This window comes from Silurus aristotelis (genome assembly GCF_946808225.1).
Source record: "Silurus aristotelis genome assembly, chromosome: 15".
NCBI lineage: Eukaryota > Metazoa > Chordata > Actinopteri > Siluriformes > Siluridae > Silurus > Silurus aristotelis.
The window spans coordinates 7,603,071-7,621,826 of NC_139588.1; the positions used below are offsets into that span (position 1 = coordinate 7,603,071).

Here is an 18,756-nt window from a genome sequence, read left to right on the forward strand (position 1 = left end):
CAGAGATTTGATTCGTACAATATTTTTTGGGTGTGTTTAATATTATATATATATATATATATATATATATATATATATATATATATATATATATATATATATATATATATATATATATATATATATATAAAACACGATCGATTTTACAAACAAAATTAAAATCTGGGCAAAAGTTTTAGTAAAAATAAAGATGTATATTAGTTTATTAAAATATATTTTCATATTATTATTACAGGCTTACTGTAATCTTTAGTTTTCTAATAATTGATTTGTCCAAAATGTGTAAGTGATCCTATTTGAATATATTTTACTTTGAACACTTTTTGGTTAATTCTCTACTGTAATTTTACTTTATTGTATTATTTGGGAGAACATTTTTTATAGGCTGCTTATACAAACTATATTTAAATAGGGCTAGTATTTCATTAATCCAAAGCCATGGAAAGCAAATCTAATTAAATAAAATAAAAAATAGAAAAAATTATAGAAAATCTAAATAAATATAAAATATAGGCAATTAAATAAAAAATTTAAAATAAAAATAAAATAAAATACATGAACAAATAGTCATTTTCTGTTTTACTTTGAAAAAAATTTAATAAAATTAATTACAGGATTTGTTTTTTATTTTTTGCATTACAATTGTAAATATATTTGTCAACTTTTTGATTTCAAGGCTTTACTTTTTGAAACCATTCTTTCAATGCCGTTTTTTCGGTCATATTTACACTAAAACCACTAAAACTAACCCTTCACTTTTTTAAATATACGTCATATATGACGATGGAAGTATTGCGTCACTACGAATAGGCGTGTCCGACCCAGGTAGCTCCGCCCCCGCCGGCGCTATTTCAGTCGGTAAGTGTGGCGTGTGTCACGGGTGTGTGTGTGGTGTGTGTGAGCCCGCTGTAGTACAGCCCAGTACGAGCGTCTCACATGGACACATACTGTAGCTGTTTGTTTCCAGAGTATCAAATCAGAGTGTGCTGCTCTCTCTTTAGTTTTTACCTTCAAGAAGGATTTGAGTTCACTGATCGCAAATAAAACGAAGGAGGAGGAGGAGGAGCGGAGGAGCTGCAGGAAGTTTACTGAATTAACAGGAGCAGAGAATTGATCATCATCATCATCATCATCATCATCATCATCATCAATATCATCAATATCCCAAACTACTGCTCAGCTTACCTTTTTTGACCAATATGAAGGAAACTATTGCTCTTTGTATGCTTTTGCTCTTCTGTTTCTCTTCTTTCATAGAAGGTAAGAGTGTGTTTCTTATATACTGCATGCATTGTGTATGTGTATGTGTGTGTGTGTGTGTGTGTGTGTGTGTGTGTGTGTGTGTGTGTGTGTGTGTGTGTGTGTGTGTGTATGTATATATATGTGTGTGTGTGTGTATATATAAACAGTTTAAATATCAATTGGAATGAAAACCAGATCTCTCCATTACTGTCTCTATTTCTGGAGAGCTCAGCTGACTTAATTACAGCCAAGCCTTTCTACTCCAGCTCTGTGGTGCTGCTCAAAGCACTACAAGTCTGTAAAAAAAAACCTAAAACTGACTGCATTGCACATGTTATACAGTCAGAGCTTCTGTTTTGCATTTCACACATGGCCAGATTAGATTGCATCATCTTATTCTAGCCCTGTGGTTTAATAACCAAATCAAATCATGTCAACATTTTAAGTTATCACAATCTTCTCCAGGCTTAAAGTCTCCTAACACTCTTCAATGTTGCCACAACTCTTTAACTGCAAGGCCTCTGTTTGCAGTCAAAGGATGACGCTTTTGATTTATTAGAAATGCGGTGTATATATGATGGTACTTGAGCAGTACCACATAATAATTGCAGTGTGTCAGTCATTAATGACTAAATGATGAACGAGTTTAGAGTGTGTGACATGTTAATGAGGTGGTTGGGATATACTGAGGTACCTATACTTCTTCTCCAAGTAACATGAGAGAGGAAAAACAAGCATGCGATGGACGTGTTGCTTTTTAAACCCGAAACAGAGGTTCCATTGATTTTTAATATTTATATAGCAACACGAGTGGGATTTTATTTCGTCTTCATGTCTGCTCACTTGGACCTAAACCTATTTCTCTCTCTTAAGAAGAACAGAAGCAGAAAAAGAAACTGGTTACATTGCATCATTTGCTCAGGATTTATTCTGAGCAATTGGACATGCTCCTGCTGTGGTGTCTTTCTCGAGTTTTTTTTACTCTGAACATGGCGTTAAGAGGCGCAGCAACTCTCGCTTTATACGTAAGGCTCTGAAAATGCATCACACACGGTTCCTTGTGAAGTTCGAGTGTCTCGTAGGTGGGTGAGGGAGACTGTTCTCAACATGCAGCGGAACATTCGTGGTTTATTTTTAGAGTCAAACCTTCTTTTGTCACAGTCCATGTTCTGGCTGACTGCCTGCTGACTTGTCCAGGACTGATCTTGTCCTGTCCTGTCCTCACTACTGGAAATGGACACCTTCTAAACCTTTTTGTTGCTTGCTGTTGTAATAAACCTCCTTCACTTTTCAGAGCTTATTGTAAATTAGAACGATCTGAATTGAATTCTAAATATGGAAATGGTTTATGTGCCCTGGTTTAGAGCCCTGTTCACATTAATATTATTTGTTTTTTTGTTATTTGTTTTTCTTTCTGAGCTTCTTTAACACTAGAGCATTGAGGAGACCTAAAGCACTAAACCTGATCAAACACAGAAGTGATTCAGACACTTACATGGTCCTCGACGTTCGAGCACATGTCCTCTTTGTGAAGGTGCTGGTGTGCTTTCTTTTTCTTTTTTTAATGGTGTATTAATTGGGGCCAATGCGTGTAGATAATCCAGTTTAGTCAGTATTACTGTGTGGACTCATTGCTAGAGGTTTGAGTGAAAAAGAAATAGGCATAGGCATTATACCTTTGCTGACTGGAAGTCTGACTAAGCAGATTCTTGTCTCTTGTTTGTTTGGGAGGGAAAAAAATTGTCCCGTTATTGCTATGCTTGAGCAGGAACAGTCTATGCGTTGTGCATTTTGTATCACGGTCTGCATCTTGTAGCAGGTTCACGTTTTTGTATTATATCGTATACGTGGGTGTCGGAAGAGTCGGAAAACCAATTGCAACAAAACGACATACTTAATTTGGTATTTTTTATTTACAGAATATGCTCTAGATGTTAAGTCTTAGGCTGTACGCCTTTTTCCAACCACTGTATCGTGTTGTTTAATGTATTGCTCAATATATTCCCATTGGAGACTTTTCAGACACCATGTATTATGTTTCCATGTGTTGGTCATAAAATTAGACTGGAGTGATGTACTGCTTCCACAGTTCCTCCTTAATCATCTATAGTGCACCGTCCCGTGCTGTTGTTAACAACGCTGCAAAAATGCACTGTTCATTTACAGAGTGTTCCTGGTAACAGTTACCAGGTAGTGACTGTATTTAATATGTTCAGTACGATGGTCAGATTTATTTTGGTTACCAGGACACATTACACTTACGATGCTTTCAGATAGTCTGTGTTTAGTCGCAGATCGCACGTGTATATATGGATCGGTCACCCAAAGAAAATAAGGAGACTTGACCCAGCTTTTTCCTGTAAGTGAAATATTTAGCTTGAGGATTTACATGCCCTTAGTACATTTTGTTATTAGCGGCGTATGCAGGCCTGGGTTTTTCTAGTGAACTAACAAAGGGCTAGGCTGATTTAAAACCTTCATCTGGCTGGTCCTGGCTTACAGGACCCATGTTTTACACCTTTTGAGTTGAAAGATTTTTACAGTAATCGCAACAGCGGTGTCAAATGGAAAAAAAAAAACCTAAATAGTGGCATTTTTTCAATTATTCATATATCTACAAATCTTCAAAGTTGCTAGTTATCTGACTTTGCAAAAAAAAGTATAACAGTAATGTAGCATGTAGCATTAAAATAGACATACATGCTAGCTGTTGTATTTGTTTACCCCTAGCTCCTAAGGATTTTCCCTTTAAACCAGTAGCTTTTGGTTAACTAACAATCTTCGCTACTATCAATAAAACTTCATGGTATTATTTAGAGTAAAGCCTCCAATTCTTCACATAATGATTCGTGCCCTTTCACACATCTGCTGTTTACTGCTTTGTTGACCATTTTTCACTGTTTGTGTAGGTCATTAGTTGAACATTTTTGTTTTCTGTTTCCCTCGACTTGTCTCGATCCTTATTTCTCCTCAGTCCCCCTGTAGTGGTTTGAACTCATCGGATCAGAGAATGTTTACTCTTTGAACTCGGCTTCAAAGCTGCGATTAACAAAACCGCACGCTAAACGAACGCTAGTTTAAAAGCAAGCGCTCAGCCAGGTGTGCACGTCCAGGTGTGCGTATGTACTCGCAGCAGCGGTGATCTGAGAAACCCTTTCGCTTCGGTTTCTACACCACCGCTCATCAGCAAATCAAATTCAGACCCTACTGATGCAGCCACTTTAACCTCTTTCTACGTCCGTGTCCTTCTGCAGTCTGTTTTTCACATTTGACCTTGATCCTTGATTCCCGTTTTATTAATCTATTTAGCATACATTTCTGCCTGCATTAAAAGCGTCGTCTTTCCTTCTGCCTCTCCACTTCTCTTCAAGGCTTTGTTTCATCTCACTTTTTTTTCTTTCACTGCCGGGATTTCACACCTCTCTGCTTCTCCTCACCTTTTTATTTTATTCCTCACCCGAACTCGTTCTTCACTCTTCCTTATCTTGTAAATTGGCTCTGCTAGAAATAATGCTTCATTCGACTTGCCTCCAAAGTAGGAATTGTTTAATAATTTCTTTTATTTGACATTAAAACCTTATGTTAATTTTCTGTCAGAAAAATGTTTCCCAGCTGACCGAATTTGAATTTCTTACTTTAAAACAAGGAACTGTATTGCATATGTTCTGGATTTTGACAAGCGAATTTGTCTACATGTTGATATTTACAGCATTTAAAGGTAAGAAGTGATGCGTTGCCTGATGCTGTGGGAAGAAATGTCGATTTCGCGTCACTTGCTTGATCTCCTACATTTCTGCGTGAGAGGGTGTTTATTTTATTTTATTTTTCCCCGTTTCTTTTTCACGGTTGGAAATTGGAATTGACCTTTAGTTGAATTTAACCTTTTACAATTCTTTATGTCCTTGCAATTCGATTTTTTTAAAATCAGTATCTTGTATATCTATAAATACTGATGTTGTCTGCACTTGGCTATAATTCTTATCAGTAGCACTGCAGTGACCACATATTTGCACACAGTGTGTTTTAATTTTCTGACTGATATACACATAATAGGTCTTATTACTGACAAAATAAAAGCAGGCTGTTTGGAGCGCAAGCCACCCAGATGTTATTTTGTTTGAGGCTTTTAAGTGTACTGTAACGTTGGATGGATGGATGGATGGATGGATGGATGGATGGATTTATAGATGAATGAATTTATAGATAGTTAGATGGATAGATAGTTGGTAAGATGGCCATCTTCTCACATACACTTAATCATGCCAGATCTAAAAATGGTGCACTTCTCTTCACCATTTCTCTTTCACCCTAAACCAGTTATAACTCAGGAAATGCTGCAACAAGACTGTCATCGTCACTCTTCTTCTTTCTAATGTTTCGACCAGAATACACGGGTAACAATGGCCGACTTCAGGTATGTAGCTAGCCAACAACACTGATACTTTCAGCTACCTAGTGAAAATAGAGCTTCCCAGTCTACTAGAGCAAACCCCCATATAATTGCTTGTGATAAATGCGGTCGTTGTGCTTTGCGGTGCTCACAAGTGTGTGTTTGTGTCAGACGAGTGTAATGCTTGATGCTCCATCACTCTGGAGAACAGGGCCAATATTGTGGGGCTCAGGGTGGGGTAGATCGGGCTGAGCGTGTGCACACACACACCTCCCTGAGGACACTGACTTGTGGTGTGTGAGAGAGAGAACTGTTTTAGAGCGTCAGCTGCTCTGAGATACTATTTAGAGGGAAAGGGGGGGGGTAACAAAGGGGTGAGAGCTACTGTTCTGTTTTTACATATTGGGTGTAGTGGCTTTTGTTTAAAAAAAAAAAAAAAAAAAGTTAACATAAATCTAACCTGCCTCCAAAGTCAAACTTCTTATCCAGTGTTTGAACACTTTTTTTTTTAGCCCATAATCAACATTTGAGTATCTCATTGTGAAGCTCACTTAATGTTCCCAAAACACTGGCTTGTGTATACAGAAGCACAATTGGTGGTCCTTTCCAGCTGCCCAGTAATATGACCTAAACAGCAGTTTCAGAGCTGCATATATCTTAAAAGAAGCATGTGTTCACTCTTACTCTCGATATCTGTTGGCTCTTATGTGATCTAATGGGTGGGGATTATTACATTATTTTTGGATATACAGCATAACCTGTTAACTTTCATGCATTTGCTTAGCTCGGACCCCTGAGTTAAGTCTGTTCAACTCCAGAATGTGGGACCAAACCCTACTTGCTGTAGTCTTGTGATTTTAGTGCTTTAATATAAATAAAAAAGAAAACAAATGATACTGCATAAGTCTATTTGTTAAGACACCAGCCATGTGGTTTTTCAGCCAATGTGAGTTTGTTTTAGCCTGGATGCAGATAATTGTAACACATATTTTCACATTTTTGTGTGCTCATGTTTAGTAGGAACATTTGTACGGCGCTTCTCTGCTCTGTTTCGGCTCTGTGTGAGTGTTTGTGAGTGATTAGGATTGCTATGAGGGAGGCATGCCTCTCTATCAGTACTCTAATAACATTAACAGTGAGTCACTGGCTTTTCTCAAAAATGATCACAGGGCAGGAAAGGGAGGGACTGGGTGTAAGGGAAAGAGAAAGGAAATGGTTTTCTATGGAAGACTCGATGTGATCGCAGGAAAAGAGAAGAGCACAGAGTTCATGATTTAAAGCAAGTGTTCTACTGATTCTGTATGGCTGCTTTGAGTACCTCAGCAGTAGATAGTATGAGAATACAGTCATTAAAGTTAACAAATGTTATGCAAATGAAAGCAATTTTTTCGAAAGAATGAATCTGAAAAAGACAGAAAGGCACATTAATTCTGTATCCGACTTCCCTATTAAGTGGAACGTTGGAGATTGGAAATGTGTCTCGTGCATTTAAGCTGGTGAATGGGTTGAAAACATGGAGACCGCTCTCTTTTTCTTTTTTTCTTTTCTTAGCTGACTCTTCTTAGCAAAAACCTAGCTGGTGTCTAACTTCATAATTACTTTAGTTTTTGCCCTTGTGGTCCAGCATCGCAGCAAAGGTATTGTCTTCAGTGTGTGTCTATGCGAATCATAATTTCCCCCTGGGGTTTTAATTACTTAGACATCAAATGCTCATTCCTTATTCATAAAATGTCCGAATAGGACTCATTTCCCATCAGAAAATCAGGTTTGCTCCGATTAATGCATTACAGAGGAATCTTTAATCAGCAGCTTTGTCAGTATTGTGTTTCTCTCTGACTTTGTCGTTTACAGATTAATATAGATTCTCTCTCCCTCTGTCTCCCCCTATGATCATCTCTCTGCCACCCACAAACACATGATTAGCCCATTATGCTTGTCTATGAGCTGCTACCAGGAAGTCCTTCTCCAACGTGTACAAGTCATCGATTCCCATAAAGCTGTTATGTTGTTATAGTTTCCTAAATGTAGCCAACATGAGATTGACACTCTTAAATTTATGCGCATGTACCCCCAGGTGAAGATGATCTCAACTCACCCGCACGTCTACTGAACTTCACCACGCCGTCCACCTCCTCATCTCCGCAGAGGTCTCCTACTGCAAAGCCAGAATCCTTTTCAAGTCCTACGCTTCTCAACGCTTCCTCCAAGGGAGATCTTTCTGTTAACACCACCCGCAGCCAGAGCTTCAATGATACAACGGACAGCACAGTCGCTCCAGGTCAGGCTTCATAGGTTTTATTTTTAATCTGGTCAAGTAAAAAAACAAACAAACGTGGGCTTCTTTGCAAATCCATATTATGACACTTGAATTATTTTTTGTAGCTTTACCAGTGATTTAGGCTGTTAATGACCATTGATATTTGTATGGGTTGCAGTACACACAATCACAAAGACCCAAATCCATGCACAGATTTGCATTAGTGTAATAAAGAAGTAGCAAGTTGAGGTATTTGTTTAGAGGAAGGAGAGGAATTGAGCTGCAACAAAAATACATAAATGTTTTTTTTTTTTTTAACCAGACAGACTGACCAAATTAAATTTTTTAATATACCTGGAAATGTAGAAAATTATTAATAGAAAGCAAATTCTTAAATGTCTGCAGATAAAAGGTGCTTTTAACTTGTCATTTGAATATTACAGTACAGTGAAATTCTTACTTTGCATATCCCAGGGATGTTAGGAAGCTGGGGTCAGAGCACAGGGTCAGCCATGACACAGTATCCACAGAGGGTCAAGGGCCTTGCTCAAGGGCCCAAAAGTGGCAGCTTGGTGATAATGGGGTTTAAACCATCGATCAGTAACCCAGAGCCTTAACCACTGAGCTACCACTTCCCCATTTAAAGCTCCCTTGCCCAGTGTAAGGACTGAACTCATGACCTTCAGATTATGAGATAGAAATGCTACTTACTGTGCTACCAAAGAAGCTGGAGATGTTTCATGTATATCCTGGACACAGTGTATATAAACAACCACACTGCATTCATATCCTTAGGGGTTAAGGACCTTTTATACATCCTTTATACGTCAGATCCTTTATGGTTATAGAAAAGAGACAGTGGAAATGACCTTCTAAAGGATTGTGTTTAAAGTATTTTTGTGTCAGACTTGTGTAGGACCTCATGTATATTTTGTACAGCAATTCCCCTAAGGACTCTGAGCAGTTTTACAAACATCTTTATAGTTTGATGGTGTCAAGGAGAATAGAGACAAGAAAACACAATAGATGATAAACAAAGACTGGACAAAATCGCTGTCAAAATCCATTTATTTGCTAAGGAAGTAAACTTTGCGTACCTAAATATTTTTGTTTAGGGCTTTAATTAAACAGCAATTGAATCTTTTCAGTAACAAAATAAAATTTAGAAAATGCCTAGTCTTTTATTGTTTTTAAGTGACACATGCATGTTCCTTTTGTTTATATGCAGCAAACTAGGTGATTTCTTTTTTTAACAGTATGAAGATGTAGTTTGACCAAACAAATATAAAAATGTACAGATGTTTCAGAACTTTATTTTCAAAATCCTTCCTTAGCATACATAACTGCTTTACACACTCTTGGCATCTGGATGGGTTGTTTCCCCAAACATTCATTTGAAATACTTTGCAATGTCTCTTCTAAAACTTATCAAAGGTGTTCTTTGCTTGGAGATTTCTTTTTGACCTGTGATCCAGTCTATCCCAGAGCAGTTAAATAGGATTTAGGTGGGATGACTGGGCACAGGCCATTCTATTATATATTACACTCCAGCTGGCTATTTGCTCACACTTACAGAGCTTCAGGTCATTGTCTTGTTGTATGGTCCAGTCAGTTCCAGTTAGCCACAGTCCTGGTGGAATTGTATGGTGTTGAAGTATGGAATGGTAGCCATGTTGGTTTAGTTTTCCTTTCACCAGGAAGAAGTCTCCAACCTTCCCTGCTCCAAAACATCCCCAAACCAGTAGGCTTTCACCTCAATGTTTGACTGTGGGTGTGAGGGAATCTGCAAATATCTTCTCTCCTGTTCTGTATTAGATCAGAAGTTCTTCTGTTGGACCCAAACCTGTCAAACTTGGACTTATCTCTCCACAGAACTTTACCTAGCTTGTCTAATGTGTCTCACAATCCATAAAAGACTTTCCAAACTTTTGAGACACCGTTATATGGGAACCAAAATAGAAATACAGTTCACGTAAAGTAACTGCTGGTGAGGCTTCAGGTAGCTCTGTGTTGCACCTGATTTTGACGTTCGCTAGTTTTATATGAATGTTTTGTTTGTAGTAATTACAGACGCCCCCACCTCTAACTTTAGATTCACTGAAACATTTTTCCCTCCTTTCTCTTTTTAGTTCTGTTTTTGGCTCTCAGTTTTTACTTCTTCACTTGGATCTCAGTTAGCCTGCAAAAACGATTTCCTTTTATTGTGACACAAATAATTTATGACATAAATAATGGTGTGTATTATGTACATTACATATGGATAAAGGGGTAAAACATGGTGGCGTTTTCTTGGCATTCGTCTGCTTGCGTCCATGAAACTGAAGTCCATTTATCGGTTATGATGCATTGTGCTTTTTGCTCGTTTGTGAACAGCTTTGTTAATGTTGCATTGTTTTGTTCTCGCATTATCGCAAAAATGTCAAATATATATATATTTTTTGTATTATAAAGAACAGATATCGCATCTCTATAAACATTTGAGCAGTGTAATAAAAAAAGAAATCATCTGTCCCGTTCTGTTTAACCTTCTTTGGGTTTGCGTGTGTTTATATACACGTGTCTAGAAGATCTGAGACGAATAGCAGAGATGGGCGAGACAGAGCCTCTGCAGCTCAGTATACAAACAGATTATGGTTTCTTGCAGATATGTATTGTGTATATACACATACTGCACTTTTCACTAACTTCAGTGCAATATTGATAAAACTCTAAAATGCACTGTGGCTCATCACGGCTCGTGCAGATTGTCTGTTCATCATTTATGTGAAGCTAGTAAAGATTGTCAGTTGATTTGTGTGTGTGCACACACTACAAGGCTGACCTAAATTTATGGGATGCGTTAGTAAATGTGTACTGCTGGCTCTAATTTGTTGAGCCATTGCATGGACAATTTTATGGAGCATAATCCTAGCAGTACACTAATTTGTGAAACAATGGGATCAAACAACCCTGGACACACAGAAATACAATAGATGCCCAGTAAAGCTAAGCTAGAATGATGGGGGGGTAGAGGGAGTGCAGTCGGGAGGCAGTGCAACAAAAGGTGGTGTGAGATTTGACAGGAAGGCGAGAAAGTTTGAAACCTGTTGACGTTTCCGTTGCTTTCGGTTCATTTGCAAGTGCAGAAAAGCACCTCGTCAGCACCCCAGCATCTGCTATCACACACTCTATCTCGCACACAAACACACACACACACACACACACATACACATACACACACACACACACTTTCACACACCCACCGTATGGATATGTGCTACCACACAGCATAAAAATGAGCTACATCTCAATCATCTCTCCCTGCGACTCAGTCTCACACAAACAACAAACTGAGTTCTTTTTAAACTTCCTATTTCACTACCCCTCTCTCAGCATATGTCTCTAGAAATTGGTTCACAGTAACACCCTGTCCTTGCCATACCACCTGCTTTTCCTTCTCCCCTGTGTTCAAGTAAAAAAAAAAAAACTGCATCAGAAAACAGCTCAACAGAAAAATAATAAAAATAAAGGACAACAAAAATATGAAAATATCTCCAATTTCTGTGTACAAAAAACAGCAACTGAGAGGGCCAAGCATTACATAGCACTAAATAACGTCCCTTTGTTCCTCAGGACATGGCCGTAAACGTATCTTTTTGAAGTTGTCTATACAATGACGTGCATCTACACTCTATGGACAAACGTTTCGAGACCTCACACTTTTTCAGCCATATGTGGTTCTTCCACAAACAGTTTCCAAAAAGTTGGAGGTCAACGACTGTATAAGATGTCTATGGATGCGACCTGCCACAAAGAAATAATGGTTCAGGAATGGTCAACAAGTCGAATCAATAGAGGCCTCACGTCACGTCAAGTTTTTGGTGCCAGATACCACAGCGCACCTTTAGGGGTCTAGTGGAGTCCATACCTTGGGTCAGGACTGTTTTGGCAGAAAATGGGGGACCAACACAATATTAGGCAGGTGGTCATAATGTTATGCCTGATCGCACCACAAAGCAGGCACACGATTGTATAGGATGCCATTGGGTGTGGTAGCATCAAATCTTTTATCATGCAGTTCTAGATGCATTCATAAATCGATAAGAATAGTTAAAAAACAAAGTAACGCTAAGAAACTGTGTCTGTGGACCTTTGGTGCTTGGCCCCCTAATGACTTGTCACAGTGGATTTATTGTGAGATCTGTTTGGGTCGAATCATGTGAGAACTTTGCCAGTTGTTGTTGTCAGATGTGGAGCCTGCAGACAAAAGCAGCATGACTCATTTGATATTTATGTCTACAAAAGAGAATGTTTTGATTTTTGTTCGCGTATGTTTAGCTTGTTTAATTAATCGTGTCCGTTCTTTAATGTTCAATAATGACCGTGATCAAACACTTGTTTACTGACTTAATTTCATATCTAAGCTAATATGTTTTTTTTTGTTTTGTTTTTTTTGGGAATAAAGGTTTTCCTACAGGAGCTGATGAACCTAGGTTGAATACTCTTGCACCCATTAACAGTACTACTGTTCTGGGAAACCTAACAGACGCCCAAGATGATCTTTCAGTTGGAAATAACCTGACCTCAACACTATCCTCCACCTCCTTCACCACCACCAACACACCACTTCCTGGGCCTATAACAACTACATCAGCTCCCACACTCTCTCAGAGCCTTTCTTCCACCACTGATCCTCAGATTACCACAAGCCCATCAGCAACAACCACTCAAAGCAGGGGCAACTCCACAACTGTTACCACCAAAGACACCGCATCTGCTCCAACCACCAGGACCATCAGCACAACTACCACCACCACCACTGCCCAGGCTAAGAGTGTAGACTCATCCGAGCTAAACGTTGGAGACGACACTGAATGTAAGTGTAATGTTTTTTTAAATATCCTGTGTGTGTGTGTGTGTGTGTGTGTGTGTGTGTGTGTGTGAGAATAAAACAGTGCAGCACTTGTTTTCTTGTCCATGTTTTGATTTGCTGGGCTGCTTTTGTTTCATGGATTCTCTCTTTGTGTGTGTGTGTGTGTGTGTGTGTGATTTTGTTCTGGTGTTACAAATGAAGTAGCCTCCCATTTATTACCCTATTATCATAATACACACACACACACTCTCGCACACCTTTTTGTAACTGGGGGGATTTGTGTGTAGAGAACAAGAGCATGATTATAATTTTAAAAGCTTGAAGGCTGGTCTGGGCCAGGGACGTCTTTACACTGAAAAAACAAGTGAACAGACTGAGCTTTGTTCCCTTGCCAACTTGGGTAATATAGCGCGCACACACGGTAACATTTAGAAAAATATTTATGCAATGATCTGTTTGAATACTATACTGCTTAATGCTTAATAACTCAGAGGCTAGAAGGGCGTGCGTTTAAACCATTGAATGCTCAGGTAGTTCATTTAAATGTCCATAGTGTACTGACGGTGTAACTACTGCATGAAATATATGGGAATTTTAAAACAGGATCTGTGGCACAAATTCAATTTGATGTACTGGAGATGACCCTAAATATAGAAATATATATATATATATATATATAAATAAAATAAGTAATTTTGTCACTACTTTGTCTTTGTAGAGTAGAATTATAATCCTGTAAATAAAATAACCAACAGAATTACATATTTTAAAATTGAATAAATTCAGTCAGTTTTGCACTGTGAACACCAATGACCGCTTTAATTTGTCACCGCTGGCGAATGACTCTGTTACAAGTGGTATAATCCATGACTAATTTATTGATACATGTTATTAATTCACTGTGCTTTGCACTGGTGGTTATTCGCCTCTGCGTCATGCACTAAAATCATGCAACTCAATCTGCTTTGAACTGCAAACTTAAGAGAACTTGCTTACTCAGTTACTTACTCAGATGCAGTGCATCCAATAAAGAAATTGTGCCTCAGTGAATCACAGGCTGAGCAGGACAGGATTAATAAAGTAGGCCACATTTCCACTGTAGGGCCTGTGATTACCAGGACCACCCTGTCTTATTCCAGACCGGAAAAATTACGAAATCTGTGGCAGTCTGGGAATACTTGTTACATGTCTCTCCAGCCAAATTTTGGAAAATGGCCACAAATAATAAAAGAAACAGAACATGAACAAGAACTTTTTTTTTTTTTTTTTTTAGAAAACAGACATATTTGACTAAAATTATATAATTTTTATTTAGACTACATTGTAACATTTGTCTTGGATTTTTTTTGCTTGGAAAAGGGTCTGTTAAAAAGCCAGTCTAGCAAACATGATGGTGAATGCCTTCAGTCTGATGATTAAAACTTTGCAATTTAAATGTGTCTTTTTCACACTTTTAATACCACGCTTAGGTTACGTCTTTGTACTGAAATGGGCTTAAGCCTAAGCAAATAGGTTTAAAAACAAATATCCCAGTTAGAAATCATCATCAAAACACAGAAAAGTGCCTACACACTTTATAAAAAGGAACATTAATAAGACGAAATGTTGCTGACGGAACAAGAACTTAGTGAATTATTCAGCGATTGTTCAACTACTGATGAAAAAGACTGACTAAGATCTATTGACGGAGCGACTTTTAACTCAAGGAGCAAGATGGGTGATGATGATGATGCTCAAAATAAGAACTTTTAAAAGAATTTTAAGATTTGCAATGGATAAATGTGGAAGCAATGTTGGTTTTTCATATGTAAATTGGGGTGTAAATGTTGAGGTAGGCACAGAGTTTTCCAGTAGAATTGAAATACATTTTCTGCTTTAAAAATGTGGCCTCAATTTCTATTTCCAGTTTCACCTTTCTGTTGGTATGAATTTAAAATCTTAAAGATAAAAATGTCCAACTTCAGATAGATTTCAGGTTTGTTTGTTTTTTTGCAGATTTGGACGTTTTACTTTGCTGTCTGTAGCACATATGTGATTTCTTAGCTTGCATAATAATTGACTAGGGGTGTCAGTTGATTTCAAATATTTAATCACAATTAATCGCAACTTAATCGCACATTTATCTGTTCTAAGTGTGCCCTAAATAAATACTTTCAAGTTCAAATACTCTAATCAACATGGGCATGGACGAATGTGGATGCTTTATGCAAATGTATGTTTATTATTAGTGAAACCAAACTCAACATAGAGCATTAAATCTTTTTTCAAAAGTCATAGATGTTTTTTCAGTGTCAATTAACCACGATAAAAAAGAGCATAGAAAAAACAAAGCTTTCAATTACTTGTTTTTATTTGCATTGAGCCAGTTATTTACATTTTCAAATGACTGTGCCCCCAATAAAAAATACTCTTGTAAATGTTTTAAAGTAATTACGGTGTTTTAAATTACGTAAATCACCAGGACACCAAACGGAACTTTTGCTGTTTCCACACGGACGGTTTTGATTGCCGGATGTGTCCATCATGGTGGATTTTGGGGCTTGATTTGAGACTTGGCGCATCAGTAAAACAAATGTTTATTGACTTAAAAAATAAATTTCTTTGAAGTTTTAATTTTTTTAAATATTTGAGTAAAGAAAGGACATCGTGACTGAATGTGTGTTGTGAAGGTTTTATTTCTTTCTTTTTTTTTTTTATTAAATATACAAAAATGTGCGCTGCATTAATTCCACGTAAGAAAGATTAGTGCCATTAAAATACATTTGCGTTATTACCACGTTAATTTTTACAGCCTTATCTTTTCCATTTCCGGGGGGTTGTGCAGACTTATTCAGCGTGACTTATAATGATCTCATTTATACAAATGAGCAGTTGATGGTTAAGGACCTTACTCAAGGGCACAGGTCTTCTAATTAGAAGTCCAACATCGTAATTGCTGAGATGTCACTTACCTATATTCCTACTGCTGTCATCATCTAATTTGATTGATCGATTGATTGACTGATTCTTTTTTTTATTTTATTTTTTTATCTTTTCCACACAGTGTCAAAATCTTAATAGTTCAACCAACACAATGCCGATTTGTGCAGAATTGACCGTAATAATTTTTCCTTCCTCTCTCTTCTTTCCTTTTTTTTCCTGGGAATTTCAGACTCTGTTACATCAATGGATCCACTCTTAGTTGGTCTGGTGTCTGTGTTTGTCGTCACCGCCGCCGTTGTGTCCCTTCTAATTTTCCTCAAATTCAGACGCAGAAACGAACGCCCGGAATTCCGTCGACTCCAGGATCTACCCATGGTGAGTCTCTATACTCAAAAGATGTTCTCTGGCTATGACTATCTTTTATCCCCGATTCCAAAAGTTTAATAAATAAGTACACTCATATATTTTTTTATGTGCCATGATATGATATGAGTTAAATTTTTGTGTTCTAGGATGATATGATGGAGGACACGCCTCTCTCTATGTACAGCTACTGAGTGGTCACGAGAAATCTTTTGGCAAAGCCTTGAACAACACCCAGGCCTTCTCTTAGCTCATCTCGAATCCCTTTTTATTTATAACCTTTCATTGTTTGTCCAGTTCCGATTTTGCAGTTGGAACTGAACAAAGTCCGGATCGAGCAAGCTTTGATTTTAGGGGGCTTTTGTTTTGTTTTTTTTCATTTGGAGGAAGAACATCACAAAGTCCTGCGCTATACAGAAGCGAGTCTGCTGTTTCCCCCCCAAAAAAACAGGGGGCTGCTGACTCTATCGGGGGGCCTAATTCCATTTTTAAACAGGCAAATGGACGCTTAATATTAATATCTGATATTTCTTTTAAACAGAAAACCGAGGCTTGGTGGCTACATGAGAGGCTTAGTTTTGTCTGGATCATTTTAAATCCCTCATAGTGAGGGTGCATGAGGAGGATATGATCTTTAAACACGTCCCCCAGTCCAAATCCATCTATGTGCAAAACTCATTACATAAAATGACACGATATTCACCTTGCTTATAAAAATTGGAGACCAAAGGAGTAATGTGCCTTTTACTTCACAATTTTTAAGCTCCTGGTCAGCTGTATTTGTTTGTGTGTGTGTATATATATATATGTGTGTGTGTGTGTGTGTGTGTGTATGACTGGCATTTTGTGTTTGATTTAATCACTTTTAATGCCACAGAATAATAGCGGAGGGATTTACACCTCTAAGACGCTACTGGGACTCTAAACAAGTGCACACGGAGGGCAAAATTGTTACGCCTGTATGCAAATGACTCATAGACAGTTCTACGTGTAAAACACATTCACCTTTTTCCTTCCAATCCTTTAAAAATCCAAATTTAATTAGTCATTTCTCAGTCATTTAATAATAAACAATTCCTCATTCACTGATTGATAAGTGTTTCAGATTTGAAAACTATTATATGGTAGAATTGAAAGAAACAAGCTTAAATATAGGGGTTTTGACTGACTAGCATTGTATAGTGTGTGTGTGTGTGTGTGTGTGTGTGTGTGTGTGTGTGTGTGTGTGTGTGTGTGTGTGTGTGTGTGTGTGTGTGTGTGTGTGTGTGTGTGTGTGTGTGTGTGTGTGTGTTATGCTGTATACATGACTTGTGTTAGGAGACACAATGCAGTGTTTGGTCTGCTCTTGAAGAAATGAAAGCAGTCCAGTAGACCAGTCATTTATGTATCATAAATCAGACACGGTATCAGTGCCAGGATGCTGTTTTTCCCTTCGATTCTAAGTATACAACAGACTTTAATTTAGAGTATATAGTCGAATTGAAATTCAGGTTTCATTCTTTAGGATTTCTCTATAAATAGCCAGAAAAAGGCCTTAAACGGAGCCCTGAGCTCTGAAACAGTCGATACAGCAGAAGATCTGCAAGGTCACAAAAAGCCATTTTAATTGAGAGGTTCGTTTCGAGCTTTGGGAAACGCTGACCAGAGAGGAGTTTTGATGTTCGGATGATTGCCGTGCTGCCTGGATGAGCGTGTAGTCGTTCGCTTTGTAGTCTGTCATCAGAGTCTACGGTGATCGATTGAAGCAAACCCACAAATACTGGTGTCTGTTCTATAAAAAAAAAAAAAAAAAAAAGTGTATCTAGCCAACACTTTCTGCCATTTTAGGGACTGTGTGTGAAGAGAGAGAGAGAGCACATGGTGACAGCAAATGTGTCATTGTTGAATAAAAAATTTATTTTTTTTTATATTCAGGGTTCAGCTAATAATAGATACTGCAGATGCATCACGTGTGCCTGATGTTTATCTTGTTTAAAATCTTGCTTACGGGGGTTGAACTATTCTTCGATTGTCCTTTTTTCCGTGTAGAGTGATCTAGGACTTAAGCTTTTAACTAAACCCGCCAAGACGCTCGTGTGTGCGATCGCGATTGCGGATCTCACAGCATCAACACGCTTTTAGTGTCTCGCTGTTCAGTAGGTTTTGTTTGCACTTTATAATGGGAGGTGCGAAAGGGGTGGGGTGGGGAGTGGTGTGTTGTATACAGCTTTTTTTTTTTTTTTTTTTTTTCATTTTGTAAAAGTGAAATCCAATCTTTTTTTTTTTTTTTTCCCGCCATGCTTGTAATCTTGCTTGTATTAGCTGGATGTTCTGTAAACGTACACTCCTGAAAGGTGCTCGTTATTTGCTTTGTAAATAACAAAAAAAAAAAAAAGCTTGGCTCAATCGTGTAGCTCCTGCGCCGCAAGCGCCCATAACGAAAGTCCATCATTGTCGAATAATGTGTTTATGTTCAATATAGCAATGTTGCTGAGTCTTTTGGCTGAATTATTGAAGTTTGTACACGTTTATAACTGAAAAATGTTCAAAAAACCCATCACCGGACCCTTGTGTGATTTATAAGAAGCATACATCATGTCTCTTTTTCTGGTTCATGTCCCAGAAGTGCTGTTTGTATTTTTTTTTTTAACCCTGTGTTTTGATGTTCCAAAAGCTTTTTTTTATTACATTTATTACATTTCTTTACAACATATTAAACGCTTTCTTGTCTCATTAATATTACAATTGTAA

General features: G+C 37.8%; 2 protein-coding genes across 3 annotated transcripts in view; one reads left to right on the forward strand and one right to left on the reverse strand.

Annotated features, from left to right (window-relative positions):
- ipo13b (importin 13b) overlaps positions 1-2,866 on the reverse strand; it is a 50,171-nt gene extending 47,305 nt beyond the window's left edge. Inside the window, exon 1 of the mRNA XM_083563295.1 lies at positions 2,738-2,866. The gene's annotated coding sequence lies outside the window, so the exon portion shown is untranslated. The remainder of the gene's footprint in view (positions 1-2,737) is intronic.
- Positions 848-18,547, forward strand: LOC310738377 (uncharacterized protein). Of its 2 annotated transcripts, none has more exons than XM_083563361.1 (5): positions 848-1,260; positions 7,707-7,910; positions 12,334-12,744; positions 15,893-16,038; positions 16,176-18,547. In XM_083563361.1, the coding sequence occupies exons 1-5, from the start codon at positions 1,200-1,202 to the stop codon at positions 16,218-16,220; spliced, it is 867 nt and encodes a 288-aa protein (XP_083419487.1). In that variant the 5' UTR covers positions 848-1,199; the 3' UTR covers positions 16,221-18,547. The 2 variants fall into 2 exon arrangements, with proteins under 2 accessions (XP_083419487.1, XP_083419488.1); XM_083563362.1 differs by having other exon boundaries at positions 12,346-12,744.
- Positions 18,548-18,756: the final 209 nt, after the last annotated feature.

Coding starts and splice junctions, on each gene's coding strand:
- LOC310738377 (XM_083563361.1), top strand. CDS start 1,200: ATGAAGGAAACTATTGCTCTTTGTATGCTTTTGCTCTTCTGTTTCTCT. Junction 7,911..12,333: donor GGACAGCACAGTCGCTCCAG/GTCAGGCTTCAT, acceptor TTGGGAATAAAG/GTTTTCCTACAGGAGCTGAT. Junction 16,039..16,175: donor GACTCCAGGATCTACCCATG/GTGAGTCTCTAT, acceptor TTTGTGTTCTAG/GATGATATGATGGAGGACAC.